We start from the raw sequence: 20,311 nt of genomic DNA, 5'->3' as shown, positions 1-20,311 counted from the left end.
GGCTTAACTTCCAAAATATACAAACAGCTCATACAGCTCAATAACAACAACAACAAAAAAAACCTGAATCAAAAAATGGGCAGAAGACTTAAATAAACATTTCTCCAAAGAAGACATACATATGGCCAATAGGCATATGAAAAGATGCTCAACATTGCTAATTATTAGAGAAATGCAACTCAAAACTAGAGTAAGGTATCACCTCACACCAGTCAGAATGGTCATCATTAAAAAAAAGTCTACAAATAATAAATGCTGGAGAGGGTGTGGAGAAAAGGGAACCCTTCTATACTGTTGGTGGGAATGTATCTTGCGGCAGCCACTATGGAAAACAGTATGGAGGTTCCTTAAAATACTAAAAATAGAGTTGCCATGTGATCCAGCATTCACACTCCTGAGCATATATCCAGAGAAAACTCTAATTCCAAAAGATACATGTACCGCAATGTTCATTGCAACACTATTTACAATAGCCAAGACGTGGAAGCAACCTGCAGATAAATGGATAAAGAAGATGTGGGATATGGGGCTTCCCTAGCGGCGCAGTGGTTGAGAATCTGCCTGTCAATGCAGGGGACACAGGTTCAAGCCCTGGTCCGGGAAGATCCCACATGCTGCGGAGCAACTAAGCCCATGCGCCACAACTACTGAGCCTGCGTGCGCGCCTAGAGCCAGTACTCTGCAACAAGAGAAGCCACCGCAATGAGAAGGAGCCCACGCACCATAGCGAAGAGTAGCCCTGCTCGCCACAACTAGGGAAAGGCCGCATGCAGCAACGAAGAGCCAACGCAGCCAAAAATAAATTAATTAAAAAAAAAAAGATGTGGGATATATACATATATATGTATATATATATCTCTCAGAAAGAGAAAGACAAATATCATATGATATCACTTAGGTATCTAAAATGTGATACAAATGAAATTATTTACAAAACAGAAACAGATACAAAAGAACTTACTTACAAAACAGAAAACAAACTTATGGTTAACAGAGGAGAAAGTGGGTGGGGGAGGGATAAATTAGGAGTTTGGGATTAGCAGACACAAACCACTATAAATAAAATAAACAACAAGGTCCTACTGTATAGCACAGGGAACTAACTATATTCAATATCCTGTAATAAACTATAATGGAAAAGAATACAAAAAAGAATATATATATATGTAACTGAATCACTTTGCTGTTTACCAGAAACTAACACAACACTGTAAATCAATTGTACTTCAATAGAAAATAAAAATAAATAAATAATCAAGAAAATAGAGTTCTAGAGACCTCACTAGATTTAATCATTGTACTTTCAATAATAAATTCCTTTTTACTTTCCTTTGGCTTCTGGTAGAACTCCCAGCTGCGCTAAGGCACACGAGAGGAGGGGAGCAGGGTGTCTGGCAGATGGTAACCAGGAGGGGGTGAGGAAGAGGGGATGGCGAATGGCAGCAGGAATCCTGGTGAGGACACCAAGGGGAGCTGGGAAGATGGCATGGATGTTAAAGGGCAGCAGCTCCCCTTCAGCTCCCAGGGAGTCCCCTTCTAGAGTCCTATTCAGCTACAGTCTGGAGGGCTCAGTGTTCTGTCACCCCACCCATGACCACCCTTTACATTTCCCGCAGGCCAAGATGCAGCCCATGACAAAAAGGAGCCAGTGGAGTACTTAGTGTGGGGATTTGATGCGGGTGCTGACACCTTGACCACCTTTCTCTGGTAGGAACCGAAAGGAACTTCCCGCTGGCCTGTGGTTCCCTGAGGTCATTTCATTCTCTCCAGGGTCCTTGTTTCCTCCCCACAGTCTCTCACACTCTTGAGCTTCTGAGGAAGGGAGTGAGCTTTTGCCACCGAGAAGGAAAGTGGGGATGGAGTGGGGGAGTCCAGGGTCTCTGATGAAAGAGGGGAGGGGTGGCTGGGCCTTCCAGTTGAGGCTTCTTTGCTACCTGCCTCTCTTCCTCTTGTTTTGCCTTCCCAGACCATATGCCTGCATCTGCACCTGTTACTGCACCTGCAACTCTGAATCCACCTTTTCCTGGGTCAGGGTGCTGTGCTAGGTGGTCACCCAGCCTAGGGCCCTGTAGAACCCGGGCCTCCCATGTGAGTGGGATCTGGGCCTGTTCCTGCAACCAGCTCAGTGGTGCACCTGCAACTGAATGTCCCTCGTGGGGATGAGGGGTGCAGAGGACCAGAACCAACCTTACCGGAGGACGCTGGGCCACAGACTGGTTTGTCAAGGTAGCTGACAACATGTGTGTGGCTTTGCCCAGCCCGTGCAGGCTGCTGGCCCACCGCCGCCCGCCCGCCCCCGCGCCGGTCCCTCTACCAGGTCAAATGCTTTCAGCTGCACACAAGGAACAGCGGGACTGCCTATATGCTGAACCACGAGACGTTGCAGCTCTTGGCGGCTGCGCCGGCCTCAGGCTGCTGTGTCCTTGCAGTCCTGTGCATGACACGGGGGTGGGCAAATGTCTGCCTCAGCTGAACATGGAGTTTGTGACACCAGGGACATCTGTGATTGGGAGACCTTCCATCCCTTCCCTCCCTGCCAGGAGAGGGACCCCTACAATAAAGCTCTACTTCTGGTACCAGGTGCTCAAAGTGGGTAGGCTGGCCTGGGGCAGTCCTCCAGGACTGATGCTGGAGCCCCTACCAGGTGCCCTCTGAACAGATATTGTTCAGATTACAAATAAACAGATGCCACCAAGGTAACCTGCCCAAGATCACCTAACTATGAAGTGGAGGTACTGGTGTCAAAATCAGATCTGACTCCAAAGTTCCTGCTCTTAACCAAAGCTACTCTATCTTCTCACCCCTCCAGCAGCCCCCCTCCCCTGTCCTCTTCTCTAAGCTCCACACCCCAACTCCTTCCCAAAACAGGAGTCATCTTGGGAGTCAGTGACTTCTCTGCTCCCTGGGTCCCCACTGTTGCCCTGACCTGCCCGTCTCCTTCCACTACATGAACCTGGAACTGTTGTACATGATGGAGCATCTGACCTACTGCCCCCGCGCCCTTGGATACTGCCCTGACACCAGCCCCAGCAGGAGGCACCCTCCCTGGCCCTCTCCCACCTCCAATTCCCCACCTTGACCAAGGCCATTCCCTGACCCAACTCTTCAAGAACAGACCAGCAGCTCACCCCCTAGACAAAATCACTTCCTCTTTAATTGCTGTTGAAGAAGATTCACACCACCTGCCTTGGAGGAGATGAGGGGCGGGTATTCCCCCCCTGCCCCCGCCCCTCTCCTCTCCCCAATTACCTGGTCCTTTGCAAAATATTTTAGCCAGGAAAAAAAAAAAATACCGGAAACCACTGACACAGACGGCCCAAGGGCTGGGTTGACTGAGGGAGGCGGGGCTGGGCCAGGTAGATTCACCCCAGCACCCCCTTTCCGGAGATGAGGCAGGGGGCCTGGAGACCCTCCCAGCCACCTCACATTCTCTTAACCCTGGCTGGGAGGGATCCTGGGGTTGAGGGCTGGGTCTGGAGCTGCTCCAGTGGAAGGGAGGGGCTGGACAGGAAGAACAGTGGGGGAGGGGTCCCATTGTAGGGGTGCCGCCTACCCCAGATCACCACGGGCGCTGCACAGTCACAGGTACGCAGTCACGGTCACAGACACTCACAACCCGAGAGCACCCCACCCCACCCCACCCTCTGCCCACCCTTGGCTTCCCCTACCCTGAAACGCCCTCCCCAAGCCCTGCCCGCCCCCGCCCCCTTGTTGGGGAACAAAGCAATAAATTACAAGGCCCCTCCCAAGTCCCCCTTAGCCCGCTCCTGCTCCATCCCTTCTCCCTCCCGAGATGGTAGTGAGGAGGGACCCAGGCTTTAGGCTCCCCCGACCCTCTAGCTTCCATCCATGGGTGGATGTGGGGGGAACGTCCTGATTTCCACTCCTCATGGTCCCTTTCACGGAAAGGGTTGGGGACCCCCTACCCCCATGGGCAGCAGGGGTCCTGCCCCTCGCTGCCCTTCCCCCTTCACTGGGCAGTGAGATTAGCATAGAAAGGGTAGGGTCCCCCTTATTGGCCTCAAGTCCCAGGGCTAGCCCTCCCACTTACTAACACCTCCCTGTGGCGTGACGTCGCCCCAGGAGCCAGCCTGGGTAAGTGCTCGCGCGCCGTGGGACTGTCGAGCACAGGCAGGACTGGGTCTTTTCCCCCACCCCTAGGGGGCGCGAGCGGGCACATCCAAACGGCCAGGAGCAGGGACCGCGACGGGGGCGTCCCCTGCCGCCAACACCCAGAGGGTAGACCCAGAGCAATCCGAGGGTGCAAACAGTGGAGAGGGGGCGTGTCAAGATGGGGTCTCCATGCCTCGTTGGGGAGAGGGAGGTGAGTTTGTGTCTTCTGGGAGGCGTGGGGGCTGTGCCCTCTGGGGGGGGGGGTAAGAAGTGCTCCCATGGGACGGGGTGCGGATTGGAGAGGTGAGTGGGTGCATCTGTCCAGCGGTCCACCCAGTGTGGTCGTGCCCGGCCCGTGGTGGGGTAGGGGGTGTCTCTCCGGCGGCGCAACTATACCAGCGCGACGGGGGCGTCGGCTCGGCCCACGCTGGCGGCGCTGCTCCGGCGACGGGGGCTGGGCGTGGCGGTAATGCTGGGGGTGGTGGCCGCGCTGGGGGTGGTGGCTGTGCTGCCGCCCTCACCCGGGCAGCCGTGCTGGAGGAGGATGTCGGCGCACAGCTGGCTGCCAGCCTGGCGGGCGTAGAACAGCGCCGTGCGGCCCTGCGCGTCGCGGGCGGACACGTCGGCGCCGTACTAAGGGGCGGAGACGGCCGCGTTACGGAGCGTCCCCGGGGCCAATCCCCGCCCGCCGGCTCCCCGGGATCGCCGGGCCCACTTCCAGGGTCCCTTTGGGGCCCTCGGGCTCTCCCGCGCCTGGCTGTTTGCCAGACGGAGCCCTCAGAGACCCCTTTACCATCTCCCCGCTCACGTACCCATAGCAGCAGTTGCGTGATGACGACGTGGGCGAGTTCGGCCGCCAGGTGAAGTGGAGAGCGAAGCTGAGGGTCCTCTGGGCTGGTGTCGAGCGGCCCGTGTCGCGCATGGGCCAGAAGCAGGAGAACGGCGGCCACGTCCTGGGCCTGCACCGCGGCCCACAGCTGGCAGCCCAGCGGCTCCTCGGAAGTGCCCAGCGGCGCCAGGAACAGCAGCTGCTCGTACTTGGCGCGAATCCATGACTCACGCTCCTCCCTGCAGGACCAGGGATCAACGGGAAGGGCTCTAGGGACCCCGCGCCCAGGACCTCTGCTCCCTACCCAGGGGACCCTCTCGGGAGCCGCACACCCTAAGTCTCCCCTACCCCTCTCCTGCACGCGTACCGCGAAGAGTCCCGCGTGGGTTTGGCACGGCCCCGCGTGTCACTCTCCCACACGCGATTGGCCATGTCGTTGCCAATGGCTGTCAGCACCAGGGTCAGCTCCCGCGGCCAGTCGTCCAAGTCGAGCGAGCGAACGCGGGACAGGTGTGTGCCCAGGTTCCGGTGAATGCCAGAACACTCGATGCAGATGAGAGCGCCCAAGTTCAAGCTGGCCCACGTGGGGTCTGGGGACGGAATGCAGGGGTCAGCTCCTGGCCGAGCAGCACGGGAACCCCAGCATTCATCAATTCCAGCGAACCACACTCCCTCCCACGTCCCTCCACTGCTCCCTTGCGCTCACTGGGGGCCCCGCAGTCCACGCAGATAGAGTTCCCCTTGGCGTTCCGGATCGCCTGGATGGCCACGGCTTCGCTTTGGCTATCTGTGCGCAGCTGCAGGAAGGGTTGGGGTTAGTACTGACTCTCCCTCTGAGCCCTTATCCGGACTCCTCAGACACTCACCTCTGCTCTCCGCCCGACCCCCGACCCATTACCTTGACCTTGCTGCTCTCACAGCATTGCAGACTGGCTAGAATCTGACTTTCGATGGCCTGAACCCAGGCGTCCCGCTCCTCAAAACTGGCTGCCTCAAAGTGCCACGTCTGACCAGTGCTGGACACGATCAGGAACTCGAAGTTTTCCTCTGGGTGGGGGGATGGGATGGGGTCATGAGGGACAGAATTCCAACAGGAGCTGCCTTCCCCAAACCCTCTTCCTCCCTGATATCCATCCCAAGCCCCTGGGAGTGGGGCAGAGTCACTGGGGAAGCAGAGGGTGGGGGAGAGCAGGAAGCCCGAGCACATGCAGGGGAAGGCAGGAGCACCCCCGCCCCTCTGCACCCCAGCTGAGCGCCCCACCCAGCTCCCCGCTTGTTACCTGCTTTATAAATATTTCTTAAACTACCAAAGGATTTTAGTTTCCACATTTTGCGCTTGGCTGGTTTCCCGAAGCGAAGGAGATAGAGACAGAATGAAGAGCAGAAGAGAGAAAGAGACGAAGAAAGAAGAAAAAGAGGCAGATGGAGAGATGGAGAGAGAGATAGTGACAGACAGTTCCAGAGACAAAGCAGAACAGACAGATGGGGAGAGAAAGCAGAACTAAAGTCAGTGGCCCCGGAGCAGAGTAGAGCGGAAGCCAAGAGCCATGAGAGTAGGCAGATCTGGAACCCGGGTCTGAGCACCCGGCAGAGAGCAGGGGCGGTGGGGACTGGTTATCATGACCGGTGAGGAGCCGGGTCTCTGGGAGGGGAAGGGATGGCCAGCATCTGAGTGAACACGGGGAAAGGGGACAGGAGTTCACAGGCCTGGGGTGAGGGGTCCCTGGGGTTCAGGGGGAGTCTCAAGGATCTGGGGGGAGTCGCTAGGGGCAGGAATGGGAATCATTGTAGTCAAAGGCTGTTGGGGGAGCTTGGCAATCACAGGATGTTATTGAGAACAGGAGCTGGGTGGTCAGAGCCCAGGAGCTGAGGAGTCGTGGGGGACATAGAGGTCAGGGGCTGAGTCCCTGGGGGTTGTGGGGCCTTCTGGGCGCAGGGGCTGGGGTGACAAGCAGAGTTGAGGGCAGCAACAGGAATGAGAGGGTCATTAGGAGGGGGGGCAGGAGCTGCAGACATGGGGGGTCACTGAGAACGGGCTGGGGACTATTGGGGTAAAAGGCATTGGCTGGGGAATGGGAGGAAGGACAGGGGCTGAGGGGCATCCATCCATTTTTCACTAAATAATGTGCAGAGTGGTAATCATAGTCAAGCACTCAGCTCAGGCACTTTTCCTCCTCCTGCAGGAGTGAGGTCAGGGATCTAGAGTTTAGGGGTGAGGGTGCAGGGTGAGAGTAGAACTGTCCGCCAGGGCCTCACCTTCAGCCTGCCCAGCCGAGCCTTCAGTTTTAGACGGTGTTGTCAACTTTTTCCTCCTCTGCTTCTTCACCATGGGAGAAGGAGGGGGTTCCCGACTCAGGGGGCTCAGGTCTCCAGATGGGGTACAGTCTTAGGGAGGGGGACACAGCTGCCTCAGCTGCCCCCTCCATAGATTTCCTGATTTCTCCATAGCCTGTCTCCCCTGAACTAGATTTGGCATTTTAGGGTCCCCCTCCTCACCAACCCTCTCTAGGAGGTCCCCCTTGGTCATTCCTGGGGAGGAGGGCAGATGAGTGGTTTAGAGTCAGACCTGTACTCAGATCCTGGCTCTGCCACTTACTGGCCTTGACACCTTGAGCAAGTCACTTAATCTTCTGAGCCTCAGTTTCTTCATCTCTAAAATGGGGATAATAATCTTGACCCGACAAAGTTGTTGTGAGGACCATTTGTTACGATGTTACTCGCTATTTTTAAAAAATACGTATTTCCAAACATTCCAAATATTGATGGCTGGCTATGTGCTGCACAATGTCCTCAGTATAAGCCTCAAAGCAACTGTCTGAGGTAGAAACTATTATCTCCCTCTTACAGATGAGGAAACTGAGGTGTGGAGAGGTCAAGTAACTTGCCCAAGTGGCAAGCCAGGATTCAAGTTCAAGTTCAGGCAGCTTAGCTCTAGAAGCCAGTTGTGTTAGCCATTATGCTAAACATGCCTGGGCACCCAGTTGATGCTCAAGGTGTCCACTCACGCATTCAGCCTCCAAGCTCCCACCCCAATTTCACTTCCCACTGCATCCCATCTGGATCTGGAAGACAGTGCAAGGAGGGTGAGTCCTCACTGACCGGTGCTGAGCGCTCGGGCCAAATTCCGGTCTGGCTTCAGCAGGTGCTTAGATGTCTGGTCTGGTGGTGGCTGCAGGGAACTGGGGCTGGGGCTCGGGCTTGGGGTAGGAGTGGTGGCTTCTGTCAGAAGGGGAAGAAGATAAATCCTCAGTGAGCTACTCAGTCTCTGGGCCCCACTCCTTACATGGTCCCTCTTCATCACCCACCTTCCCGCTTAACCAATCCCACTCCCTTCTTCCCTACTACCCCTCCTTTTCCTAGCCCTGGCCCCTCTCCTGCCCCTTTGTCATCAGCCCCACTCACCAGGGCCTTCCCCCATCTGGACAGTGCTCATGTCCTTCACCAGCCCATTGATGCTGGCTGAGGGGCCAAAAGCAGAGATGGCCCGTGGCGGCCGCTTGCCGGGGACTTTGACTGTTGTTCGTAGCAAGTCCATCTCCTTGCCATGGGTACTGTGGATGTAATCCTGCAGCAGTATAGGGGTTGAGAGTATAGGGAAGGTTGGGGTCCTCAGTGGTGCTGGGAAGCAGCCAATAATATCGGCTAGAGAAGGGCTGGAGAGGGGGCTCTAGGAGCGGACTGGGTTGGGATGAGCTCTAGGGGATGAGCTCAACAGACCGGGCCCAGCACTGTCTCCTCCAGAAAGCATCCCCGAATGGCAGGCCAGGTGGAGGTCCTTCCTCCATTTTCTCCCACTGGACTGCAAGTCCTAGGGAGATGTATTCACATTTCCATCTCCTGCATGGGCATATGGTAGGTGCCTAACAGATGTTTGCTAAACTGAAAAGAATAGGACTAGTGCTTCCGAGAACCGATGTTGGTGTTTGTCAGAGGCACAGACTAGGAGACCTAGAAGTGCATCCAAGGCCAGCCGGTGTGGCGCAGCCAGTCTCTAGCACTTACGTTAATGCTGGGATGGTAGAGTAGGAAGCCGTTACTGGACAGGGTCACATATTTCTTCTTCCATTCTTTGTTCAAGGAGTTGCCACTTCGCTTCAGTAGGAAGCTCTGGAGAACGGAAAGAGGCATATGGGAGAAAACCAGTTAAGAGCACCTACCCCCAGCCTGCCCCCGGTCCCTGGGCCACCCACCTGTTTGATGGGGATGGCTCGCCCACTCCCCGTTGTCTCTCCCCGACTGTCCAAGCTCCGCTTCTCAGAGTCACTGCCCCGACGATTCTGGAATGGTTACTGGCATCAGTTAGAGGGTGGATAGAGGGATATGCTGACGGAAGGACAGGGAAGACAGATGAAGAAGGGCCCAACAGAGAGGTCTAGGGATGAGGGAAGATGGGCAGGTAACAGAGGACAGGATGATAGGAGGTTACAATGTCCAATACCGCAAAAAGGCTGGTCCTGCGCTTGGCTGCCCGGTGCAGGGACCCTGGGGTGCTTAATCCAGCCACAGCAGCTGCCTCAGCTCGGAGCTCCCGGTGACCAACATTGGGTGAGGATGGGAGGGAAGAAGAGTAATCGCTAGTGTGGCCCCCGTTACTAGCCTGCAGGCAGATGGAGGGGTCAGAACAGTTGAGATGCCCCCCCCACCAAGCTACAGTTACATCTAGTTCTGAGGAATTTGAGATATTCCTTCATCTCATCACCATTTATTTGTATTATCATTAATAATAAAACTCCTCACTAGCATTGCCACAGTGCTTTAGATTTTGCAGAGGCTGACTTCACAAGTATCATGCCATACAACGTTCCTGACAACCTTGGGACGTTTAGGTGAGTTGCTCAAGGACGCTGCAAAGGGTGTTTCAAGCCCGGTTGATTTCCAGTCCAACGCACTTTCTACAAATGGTATCACTGCCATTTCCATCTGCCCCCCGCAACCTCCTTGGGTTCTCTGTACCTGTCCTTGGATCACCAGCCCTTCCTCTGATTCCTACCGGCCCCTCTGTGGACCCTGAAACCCCAACTCACCTGCCCAGCTACAGGAGTGGAAGCAGCTGAGTGGCTTGGGGAGCTGGGCAGGGACTTGCAGGCAGCCAGAAGCTGTTGCTGTTTGCGCAAGGTCACCACCTTCTGGGCCACTGAGGGGAGGGGGAGGAGGAGGAATGAGCGGGGCAGACACCCAAGACCACCCTTCGTTGCCCAGCTTTGAGAACTCCCCAGGAGATAACATAGGTCCCAACTTCCTTGTCACTGTGGCCTTCATGCCACCTGTAGCCTAGCCAGCTCCTCCTGTCCAGAAGGACCTGTGGCTATGAAGCAAACCTTCTCTGACCTCCCTGGTCCCTCCTCCCTCCTATGCAGGTTAATTTCCTGTCACTCACAGAGAGAGGCCTGGATGTGTGACCTCCAAGAATATCCTAGTCCCCAGCTCCCTGATTCCCACATATGTGTGGATCGCCACACTCACCCTCTTGGAAGACCCGGTCCACGTTGAGCCCATAGGTCGCACAAGTCTCATAGTAGCTGCAGCGCTTCATGTCGGCACACAGAGCCCTGGCACGAGCATCGCCCACAACCCGAGGGGAGGAAGCACTGATCCGGTCTAAGGGGACAAGAAAGGGGGAGGACTGGATGAGGGGGGCCCATCCCCACTCTGCTGCTTTCCTTTCTCTTGGGCTCTAGTCCTAGACTGGGACCACTAGGACAGGGTATGAGAGAATATCCCTCCTATGACCCAGGGCGATGGGAGCATATAAGCCTTTTGTGAATGCCGAGCCCAGCTCACATGCCCCGCTGCAGCATGAGTAGGGTGGGTTAGCCCTGTGTGAGTGTCTTCAAAGAATACTCCAGAGGTGAACGGAACGTCCTGATAAGGTCTGAAATGGCCGAGACTCATGAGTGACAGTCACCCAGCCTTGCAAATTCAATGAACCCTGAGCTGAGTGGGAGGACACCTGGCATATGAACCAGGAAGAGGTTGAATGTCCACGGATAACAGGTGGACTGTTCATCTGCAGCAAGAAAGCAGGAGGCAAGCGACAGGTGGAAGCAGCCACCTGCAAGACAGGCATCCAGACAGAAAGTCCTGCCGGCTTCATACAGGTGGGTACCGGAGAAGCTTTTCCTGGCTCGGCTGGAAAAGATGGCCTGGTGGCCCTCTCTGTGTTTTCTCCATCATTTCATTTGTGTCTTCTCTTTGTCTTTAGATAAGTTCCTTTGAAAAGTGTCAGCCTGACCCAGCTGTAGCAAGGGGAAGATGCAGAAGGCTTTCTAGCCACACTAGGGCCTGAGGTTTTCACTGTATTTACCATGGTGGTGGCATCAGGAAATGGCAGCGTGAGAAACACAAGGTAGGTGGCATCTCAGAGGAATGAGGACTGCCACTGTAGCTGTCCCTTCCATCCTGGAGAGTCCTCTTTTCTCTCTCAGACCTTGGTAAGTTTATGCTTGCTTTAATGACTCTCTTATTTGGGAGATCAGGCTCCTTCCAGAGGGTTACTGAAGTTATTTGGAGACGAGGCTCCTTCCAGAGGGTTACTGGAGTCCGAGTAGCCGTGTCCACACATTACCAAGCTCTCACCTATGTTGGGTGATACCCAGTAGGAACTCCCCTGAAAGCAGCACTTCCCCAGCCCCTCCTTACCTTGTGTCCCCACCAATGCCAGGGCCAGGCCTCCTCGTCCCTCCCCCCGAAGGGAGCTCAGCTGCCCATGAAGACGGCTCACGGCCTGGAAACTGTTCTCATCCTCCAGGCTGAAGACGAAGATCACAGCATCTGCCCAGCCTGAGAACTTGCGGAGCGTGAGGGAGCAAACGGATGGTCAGACAGGTCCACTCCTCTGGATGCTATTCCCAAGGAGACCTGGGAAACCAGAGCCCTCTCCTTTGGCTAGTGCTGACCCCAGCCCACCTGCCTACCCCATCATCTCATCCCTCACCTTGGTATCAGGTGCCCCAGCTTCCTCTCGGATCAACACCAGATGAGTCTGTCCATCCACTAACATTTCTTTCTTGTGCTGCTCACCTGTCCAGAAGAGTTGGATGTGGTAGGAGGTCAGAGGTCACAGTCACCAAACCTCCCCATTCTCCGTGTACTTTAGCTATTCTGGCCTCATTCTTCCCTCTGGTCTCCATACCTGCATAGTCATTGATCACACTGCCTGGATCCCTGACCCCAATCCTTAGCTTACTATGGCTCCTGAGAACTCACTCTCTGTCTTCTCCAGCACCTGGTATGAACCGGTCAGGAATCGGTGGATGAGCGATGACTTCCCACTCCTGGCATCACCCAGCACACCCTGAGGACAAGGTTGTAGAACAGAGATTTCAGGAATTAAGAGGAAGGAGGATAATTGAGTCTGAACACTCCAGAGAACTCAAAGGGACTGGCAGTGTTAAATCATCCAAGCAGGGTCCTACAGGGCCTGGCTGACAGTCAGTCAGGAGACAGCATTTGGGAGGATCAGGCCATGCATGTATAAGAAATGATCTCAAGCTGGAAGTGTACAACAAGCTGAAGAATGTCAACAACTCAGTACCTTTTTTTTTTTTTTTTTTTGGTGTTGTGTTGTTTAGGAAACATACTAGATGCATGTCTGGTGGGGGGCATGTCACACCTCTGGGCACTAGTTGGAAAATTTTACCCAATTCTAGGCAACAGAACATGAAGGGCTAGAGGGGAGATGTCAGAAATAAGAAGCCTAGAAGAGGACCATGGACAAGCAGGAAGAAGGGAGACTATAGAAGAAAAGGTTGTGCGGATGTATCAAGTCCTAGGAAGGTGCCATGAAGGTAGAATCTCAGGAGAACTGGAAAACTATTCCCCATTCTCACAGAGAGGGAAGGGAAGAGGTGAAGAAGAGAGAGTTGAGAGTTTAGTGGCGGGCGGGGTTGGGGGGGGAGGTCAATCTTCATACAGACAAGGGGACTGGGTTACCTACCAGGCGCAGTTCAGGAATGGAGCGGCTCAAAGTCCATTCCTGGCTATTGACCACAGCTTCTGTAACGGAAAAGTTGTAAGAGGGGATGCTCCAGGCCAAGGAGGGCTCCCAAACCTCAGCTAGCCCTCCTCCTTTTGTAGCTGCCCAGCCTGGACTGGAGAGCTCTGTGGAAAGGCTAGGTTTGAGAGTGGTCCCCAGTCCTCCCATCCTAGCCACTCTCCCCACAGCTGTTGCTGCCGCTCAGTGGTTGCTTAGCAACGGAGCCAGCAAGACAAAAATACTTCGGTTGGCATCTCCCTTTAAGCACATCCCCAAACGTAGGTCCCTGCTCCAGACCGAGGGACCAAGGCTCTGACCGTGGCGGGTTCTTCCCTCGGGAAGGAGAAAAGGTGTCCTCTCCACCGGCCTGACAGATTCTCAGGGCAGATCTCAGGAAGAGGGGCTGGGACATAGAAGGGAGTGGGTCGTCCTCAATCTCCATTTCACAGGACAGAAACTGAGGTGAGGATATCCTTCCCCCTTTTCAAGGTCAACGGCACGGTGGCCCTGACCCCTCTCCACAGCCCAAGAAATGGAGCTTGGATTTTTTCTATACCTCCCTCTCCCATACCCTTCCCACAAGCACCCTCCAAGAGAACGGTGGGGAAGGGCTCCACTCCCTGGCCGAGAGAAGCCACAGGCCTGGGGAGGGATGGGGGGCACGGGGGAGGGAAGGATGCTCCTTCCGCCCGCCGGGTCCAGCCCCCGCGCCTGACACTAGCCGGACGTTCCCGGGGCGCCGCAGCTGCGGCGGGAACTCTGGGATCCGGAGCCATCTGCTCCCACCCGCACCAGAGCCAAACCCCGGGGGCCGCCCGCGCTCTCGGACCCGCCTCCTCTCCCGGGAGTGTGAGCTGAACCAAGACGCCCTCGCCTCTCTCTTCTAGAAAATAAATAAATAAAGACACCCCCCTCCCCGCAAAAAGACACTACTTTTTCCGCACCCTCTCCCAAGTCTCCAGGGGTAAGAATTGCCTTTGCAGCAGTTCCACCCCCCTGAGTCACTCCTGGTCGGTCCCCTGCGGGTTTCAATGCTGCTAGGGGGCCGGGGTGGGCGGTGGGGGAAGTGAGGCTTCCTATCAGCCCCTCTCCCTTCACATTCAAGTATTCAGCATGTTCCAGCCCCCACGTACTCCCGTACTGCCCAATCGGCCTTCACTGCCTGGAAAGAAACCCACTGCCTCCCTGCTGCCTCACTAGCCTGCTCTCAGCCCAGGAAAAGACCTGTCCCTGGCGAGGAGCTGCCTGCAAGGTCACGCTCATGCCACCTACCCCAAGTGCTCAGGAGAAACTGAGGCTTCCTCATCCCTTTCACCTTCAGTGTTCCTCTGGGTAAGGCAAAGCCCAGTTTCCATCTCCCAGAGTCCAGCTGAGGCTGGAAGTGGGGTCTGGGGCTTCTCTGGGAGCAATTTCCTACAGCCACGCTGACCAAGGGCATTATTTTCCCAGAAAGCTCTGAGGCTTTCTGAGTCCCTCTGAAATCAAGTCTTCTCTCATGTCTCGCAATGCCTACTCACCCCTCTCCAGGACCTCTCATCCTTTGCCCCAGTCCTTGGCAGAGAATTGAGCCTGGTTCATCCACCCACCCAAGAAAGAAGCTTCTCTAAGTCAGTCCTGCACACCGCTCCCCCACCCCAAGCTGAGCATTTCAGGTGCCCTCCCCTCGCTGTTCTCAGGCCCTGGTCCTACTCACTAGGGGAAGCGCGGAGCTCTGCACCCAGCAGCTCCCTAGACCCGCTGCCAGAAGACAGGACCGGGGGTCCGGGAGGAGGTCCGGAGCCAGGAGGGCCCCCTGTGCTCTTGGTAAAGATGCCGCTGATAAACTTGAGCATCTTGCGATCTCGAGTGGATGCTCGGCCCCCCTCCCGGCCCCGTTTCAGCCCAGGAGCTGGAGGCTCCAGAGTGATTGGAGGTGCAGGCCCAGTGGGCAGCGCGGAGGCGGCGGTGACAGCAGCGGCTGGAGCCAGGGTTGCTGGGACGGTTAGTGGAGGAGGAGAGCCAGCAGGCGGTCCCGGGTGCAAGTCACTGTTGTCCAAGGTCTTACTCTTGCCTTTCCGAGGGGACAACTTCCCGCGGGCTCCGGGCCCAGCCCCGACCCCACCTGCGGTCGTGGCTGCCGCTCCCCCTCCCCCGGCGGCGGCGGCGGCGGTGACAGCAGCAGCAGCGGCAGAAGCTCCAGTCCCGGTGCTGCTCTTTGACCCCTTGACCCTGGGCTTGCCCTCGCTTTCGGGCCATGACAGGCGGCTACCGGTGCCCTTGCCCCCGCCGGCTTTGGCGCCACTGGTGGTCACGGTCTTGCAAGGCTTGGGAGCCGGCGGAGGAGGCGCCACCTTGAGCCTCCGGCTGCCGGTGCCGGGGTGCGGGGAGGAAGAACCGGGGACGCCGCCGCCCGCCCGGCCTTCGGGTTCCGGACCTCCCCAGCTCGGGCTGCTGAGCAGGGGGCGCCGGGAGGAGGTGGGGGCGCCCCCGGGCTTAGGGTCGGGACTCAACCCCCCGGAGAGTGGGGGCCCGGGAGGGGCGGCCCAGAGGGAGAGGCGGCGGCCGGGAGCCGGGGAGACGGGGCGGGCCGGACTGGCCGGAGCCGGGGACAGGGCGGGGGGCTCGGTGCCCCCGGCGCCCGCGCTGCTCGTGCTGATCCACAGCGCATCCTGCCGGTGGAAGAGACGCTCGTGCCGCTTCTTGCCCGGCTCCTCCGCGCCTCGGGGGCTACCAGGATCCCTGGTCTCGGTACCTCTGGTCCCCGGGGCACCAGCTGCGGCCGCAGACGGAGAAGGCGGCGGCGGAGGCACCGACTCGAGCTTGACCAGGGTCAGCGAGATGAGGTAGGTCGTTGTCCGGCGCTGAAGCGCGCCCGCGCCCCGGCTCATGGGGCCCCGAGACCCCCGAGCTGGGGAGGGGAGGGGACTCCCCCGGACTGCCTCAGGGGGGCCCGGCCATGGGGCCGCCCTGCTCGCTGCCCCCAGCCCCCGGACCCCGCTGAGCCCCCGGCCCGGCTCCGCTGTCGCCGCCGCCGCCGCCGCCTCCGCTTGCGCCCCCCTCCCATCACACGGGGCGCCCCCTCCCCATGCTCCCCGCCCTGCCCCCCCACCCCTTTGGAGCCCCGGGACCTTGGTGCTGCTCCAGGGAGGCGCGCCGGACCCCGCACCCCGGCCTGGGTGGCGGCGCTGAGATGGGCGGGGGAGGGCGGGGAGGACTGTAGAGGGGCAAAGAGGGGAGAGGGAGGAAAAGGGGGCAGAAAAGAGGAACCCGAGGCTAGGGAGAAGAACCGGTGCGGGGGAGGCGGCGGGGATGGGGACTCAAGGGGCAGAGGCCGCGGATGGGGGGTCGGAGAGGGGGTCTTAAGGAGGGTGGGAAGCTAATGGGGCTGGTCGTGCGGGGGATTCGCAGGGGCGCGGGGAGGATGCTGGGGATGGAGATACAGGCGCCGGCGGGGGAGGAAGGAGGGAAGCCGGAGGGGGTGGGCACCCACGGGTCTGGGGTCTAGGAGAGGAGGGGCGTGAGATCCGGGCGCAGGGTCTGGGGGGCTCGCCGGGGCTCGGCTTGGTCCGGATGCGCGCTGTGTCCGGGCGCTCCCCTCACAGTGAGGAGGAGGCGGCCCCCGGCCCCCCTCCCCACTCTATCTCCCCCCGCACCTTCTCTCCCCCAGCACGGCTGTCTGCGAAGGCGGTGCAAAATCCAGGACTGGATTTCCCTCCCAAATCCTGGGCTGGATTTCCTGGAACTTGGACCCACCTACTCCAACACTCCAGCACCCTCCCTTAGCACACCCCGGTCAGGGAGCGCTACTGTTGGGTATGACATTTAGGCGCGAGAGTAAAGATCGGTGTATGGGTGGACAATCCTCGGAGAAAACGGAGCAAATGCGGGTTCACTGCCAACTCTGGGGAAGCTAATGTGGGAAAGTGGGGAGCCCTGAAATCCCTTTCCCAGGACCCCTTGTTTCCCCCAGGTACTTGCACGAGTCCCCTTCCCCATGACCCAGCCCCCTCGCCCACCCCCACCCTCCATACGCGGTGCATTGACTGGGCCGTACTTGAGCCTAACTGTCCCAAAGTGAACTTGGAAAGTGTTCCCTGGGGATGGGGACAAACATGGAACTTAGCAGGGTGGGTGGAAGGAGGGGGTGCCTCAGGAGAGGAAAGATCTGAGGAGTCGAGGAACACAGGCCGAAAAGTGAGTCAAAAGACTCGAGCTCGGGGTGGAAGGAGAAGGAATACGTCTACAGACTGACACCACCCCCCATACCAAAATTCATCCGGTCTCCATAGCAACCGTAGCTCCAAGAGTGCCTCCGAAACAGCGGGGATAAGCAGAGAGGAGGATCGGTGTGCGTGGTGGGCGGGGGCGCCCGCCAGGGGATTCGGGGTTAATGGAGGCGCCACCTTCACACCTGGCTACCCACGTGTGGGGTATTTAGCGCCCCGAATATAAAGACCGCCCTCAGTTGAGGCAGAGGGTACAGGCCTCTTCTGGGTTTCCATTCAATCTCCTGAGGTTTTCGGGGTGGGGCTTTTTTAGAAGGTTAAAGAGGAGACAGACAGCAAGAATGGAAAACGTCTGCTCTGTGTCCTCCACCCCTTTAGGGACCTTGGAGTTGAAGGCTTACTGTCCTCCAGCCCAGGGAGAAGGTTGAAGTGGGTAGGCCGATGGGGGACAGAGGCTGAGACCAGCAGTTGTGGGGTGGGCGTCGAGGGAGGCCTCCTCTCAGCCTTGGAGACCCCTCCCTGGGACTCGGGGAGTCTCAGCGCTCCCCTAATTTGGCGTCCCACCCTCCTGACGCAGCGGAGACTATAATAAGTGCTGCCGTGGGCGGCTCTCGGAGGCTGGAGCCAGCGGCATGCTCGGCCTGGTAGGGGGTAAGGTAGGGGGGCAGTACCAGGATGCTGGGTGCCCTTTCCCTCCGCGGACCTGTCCCGAGGTCAGCACCGCCCCCCAGAGCCCCCCTCCCACCGCAGCATCAGGATGACACCATCCCCAGAACAGAAGACCCTTCAGCAGCCTTTTCTGAAAGAGAAGGTGAAGATTTGCTGATTCTGGCTTAATTCTCCTTCCTTCCTTTGGTGGCCTCAGTTTTCCTTTAAGTTCAATGGGAACAGAATACTGACTCTTAGAGTGGAACAAAAATCACTTATGAAGAGTGGTCTTCTCAAAGAGTTCAGCCTCCACCCCTCCTCACTCCCTCCTCTCCAGAGCTAAACTGAGTTCCTCTACCTGACTAAACCTCTTTCCTCCCCCACCCTTTTCTTTTCCTACTGGGGTGGAGCTTGGAGTTCCTCCCTAGGAGGCCCCATGGGGCCACTCCCCCCTAGGTCTGCCTTTCCAACAGCTGTAGGGAAGGTATCAGCTATAGTTCTTGGCAAATGGTGGGGGACAGGAGGTGAGAGGGGCACTACTGGAAGAAAGGAAATGGGAAGGAAATCAGACTGTTCCCTTAGGAACCTGAACCAAACTGGTTCTTCCCCAAGTTATGCTCTGACGGCCTCTACTATCAGAGGGGTCTGGCAGGAGGTATCCTTGATGGAAAGAACAGTATCTTGCCCATCCCCCCACCCCAACCCCCAGGTAAGCAGCTAAGAATGGAGAGGCTGGAAGAGACCAGGATGTGATGGAGGATGTGCTTCTCCCAGACACCTTTCATGAGCAAAGCAGCCGGCTTTTATTGGCTCTTTGCAGCTTCGGGGCAAATTAGATGACACCAGACCAGAGGTGACCTCCAGTTCCACCAGTTCCTTAGTGGTGGGGCCTTGTGGATAGAGAGAAGCTGTTCCTGCCAGGGCCCCACCACAGGATTGAAGGCTGGGGTGGGCAGGAGGATGTGGCGGATGGTGTTGCCATAGCAGCACTTCCTCCCTGTGTTGTCATCACTTGCTCTAATGGCACTAAGGACGAAGGGCGGAAGGTGTGGGGGGGGCAGACAGGAACGTGAGCACGGGGAGGAGAGGGGACCGAGGAGAGTCCTGGGAACTTCTTTGCACTTCGGCTGTGCAGAGCATGCTATGTGAGCGTTAGTGTATGTCTGGGAGCCTGAGATACTCTGCGTGGTGTATTTCAATCTGTTGTGGTGTGTGTGTGCGTGTGTGTGTGCATGTGTGTGTGTGTGTGTGTGTGTGTGTGTGTTCTCTCTACAGCTGGAGAACAAGAGGTCACTGATCCTTCATGGGTCCTGGGAATGACCACGTTATCCAGTCCCAGAACCTCCTGCCCCAAACTGCTTCCTGCCCCGGACTCCCCAGGCAGGGTCCAAGTCTACCATGGGTCTGTCACGGCCTGTCTTCCCCATGCTCACCCACTTCTCCATTGTCAAGTTCAGCTCAGCAGTGACCTGTATTTTGATCCCCTGGGAGAAGGATCAGAGTTGGGGAAAGAGGAAGAATGATACCTCCCATGTCTTTTTCCATTCTTTCCAAATATATTCTTCCCCCAGAGTCCCAGCTCCATCTTGAGGACTAGAAAGTGGCTGATTGGGAAGTGCTGTATGATCCAGCAAGCCCTTATATGCCCCTGCTGGTCCCTAATACACCCAAGATGGGAGCTAATCCTTCTCTTACCTCGTATGCGGTCCACTGAGGTCTGAATGCTGTCCCGAAGTTCAGGGTCGCTCACCCTCTCTGCCAGCTTCCTGAGGCAGCTTAGAGCCTGCCTGGTCACCTCATGTCGTCTGACTTCTGCTCTCACTGCAGCTACAGCCAACTGCCTCTGGGCATTCATGTTGCCCAGATCTGTCTTGCTGGGCTAAAAGCAACCTCTGGCCCTGAAGCCCATGGCCCCACAGCCTCCAAACCCCAGAAGGCCTCTTCTGCTGCGCCCCAGAACTCCCCTCCCCTGCCTGCCCTTCCGTCTGTCGACTTCACTTCCTGACTGGTGAGTTTCAAACCCACAGCCTGGGTCGGCACTACCTCCTACACCACCCACCCCCTCTAGCGTTGGCCTATCAGCTCTGCCAGCTGGTCCCTGCTACGATTCCCCAGCCAGGTGGATGGAGAGACCTTAACAAGCATCCCAGGGCATCCTGCGGGAGGTGGCTAATTAAGATGGGTGTTGGTGCTGGGAGAATGTGGCACACCAGGTCCCAGGTGTAATCCCAAACTCTTGATGACCTACAGGTTTGTATTCAGTCTCAAACTCTTACAGGAATCCATACACACCCGGTCTGCCACCTTTAATGCCCTGCATTCCAGCTTACAGTTGTACTCCCCACCTACTCCGCACATCCAAAGAGTTCAAATACTTACCTCTTGCAATGTAACCCTTCCTTAGTCGGCTTCCCCACTGCAACCACCTCCTGCTTTAAAGGGCCAAGTAGGTACAGGGAGAACAGGTTATGGAGGACAGTAACCTATAATCAGACAAAACCACAAGGCTCCATGTTCAATTAGTTTCATAATAATTAACTC

At 57.1% G+C, this 20,311-nt stretch overlaps 1 protein-coding gene across 3 annotated transcripts; it reads right to left on the bottom strand.

The window, feature by feature from the left end:
* Positions 1-3,702: 3,702 nt before the first annotated feature.
* Positions 3,703-19,640, bottom strand: AGAP2 (ArfGAP with GTPase domain, ankyrin repeat and PH domain 2). 3 transcript variants are annotated; one of them, XM_060305671.1, is made up of 19 exons: positions 14,611-16,509; positions 12,879-12,937; positions 12,149-12,236; positions 11,877-11,962; positions 11,582-11,729; positions 10,406-10,540; positions 9,967-10,076; positions 9,381-9,539; positions 9,133-9,219; positions 8,945-9,049; positions 8,345-8,507; positions 8,042-8,161; positions 7,199-7,327; positions 6,223-6,282; positions 5,841-5,989; positions 5,649-5,739; positions 5,310-5,532; positions 4,926-5,181; positions 3,703-4,746 (listed from the first exon to the last, which is right to left on the bottom strand). In XM_060305671.1, exons 1-19 carry the CDS (start codon positions 15,782-15,784, stop codon positions 4,504-4,506), a joined length of 3,585 nt encoding a protein of 1,194 aa, XP_060161654.1. In that variant the 5' UTR covers positions 15,785-16,509; the 3' UTR covers positions 3,703-4,503. The 3 variants fall into 3 exon arrangements, with proteins under 3 accessions (XP_060161654.1, XP_030722318.1, XP_030722317.1); XM_030866458.3 differs by lacking the exons at positions 6,223-6,282; positions 14,611-16,509 and adding an exon at positions 19,466-19,640; XM_030866457.2 differs by lacking the exon at positions 6,223-6,282 and having other exon boundaries at positions 14,611-16,511.
* Positions 19,641-20,311: the final 671 nt, after the last annotated feature.

The sequence above is a fragment of the Globicephala melas genome, chromosome 10, assembly GCF_963455315.2.
Source record: "Globicephala melas chromosome 10, mGloMel1.2, whole genome shotgun sequence".
Classification (NCBI taxonomy): Eukaryota; Metazoa; Chordata; class Mammalia; order Artiodactyla; family Delphinidae; genus Globicephala; species Globicephala melas.
Note: the sequence above shows the minus strand (reverse complement) of the source record. Positions and strands in the feature narration are given on the sequence as shown.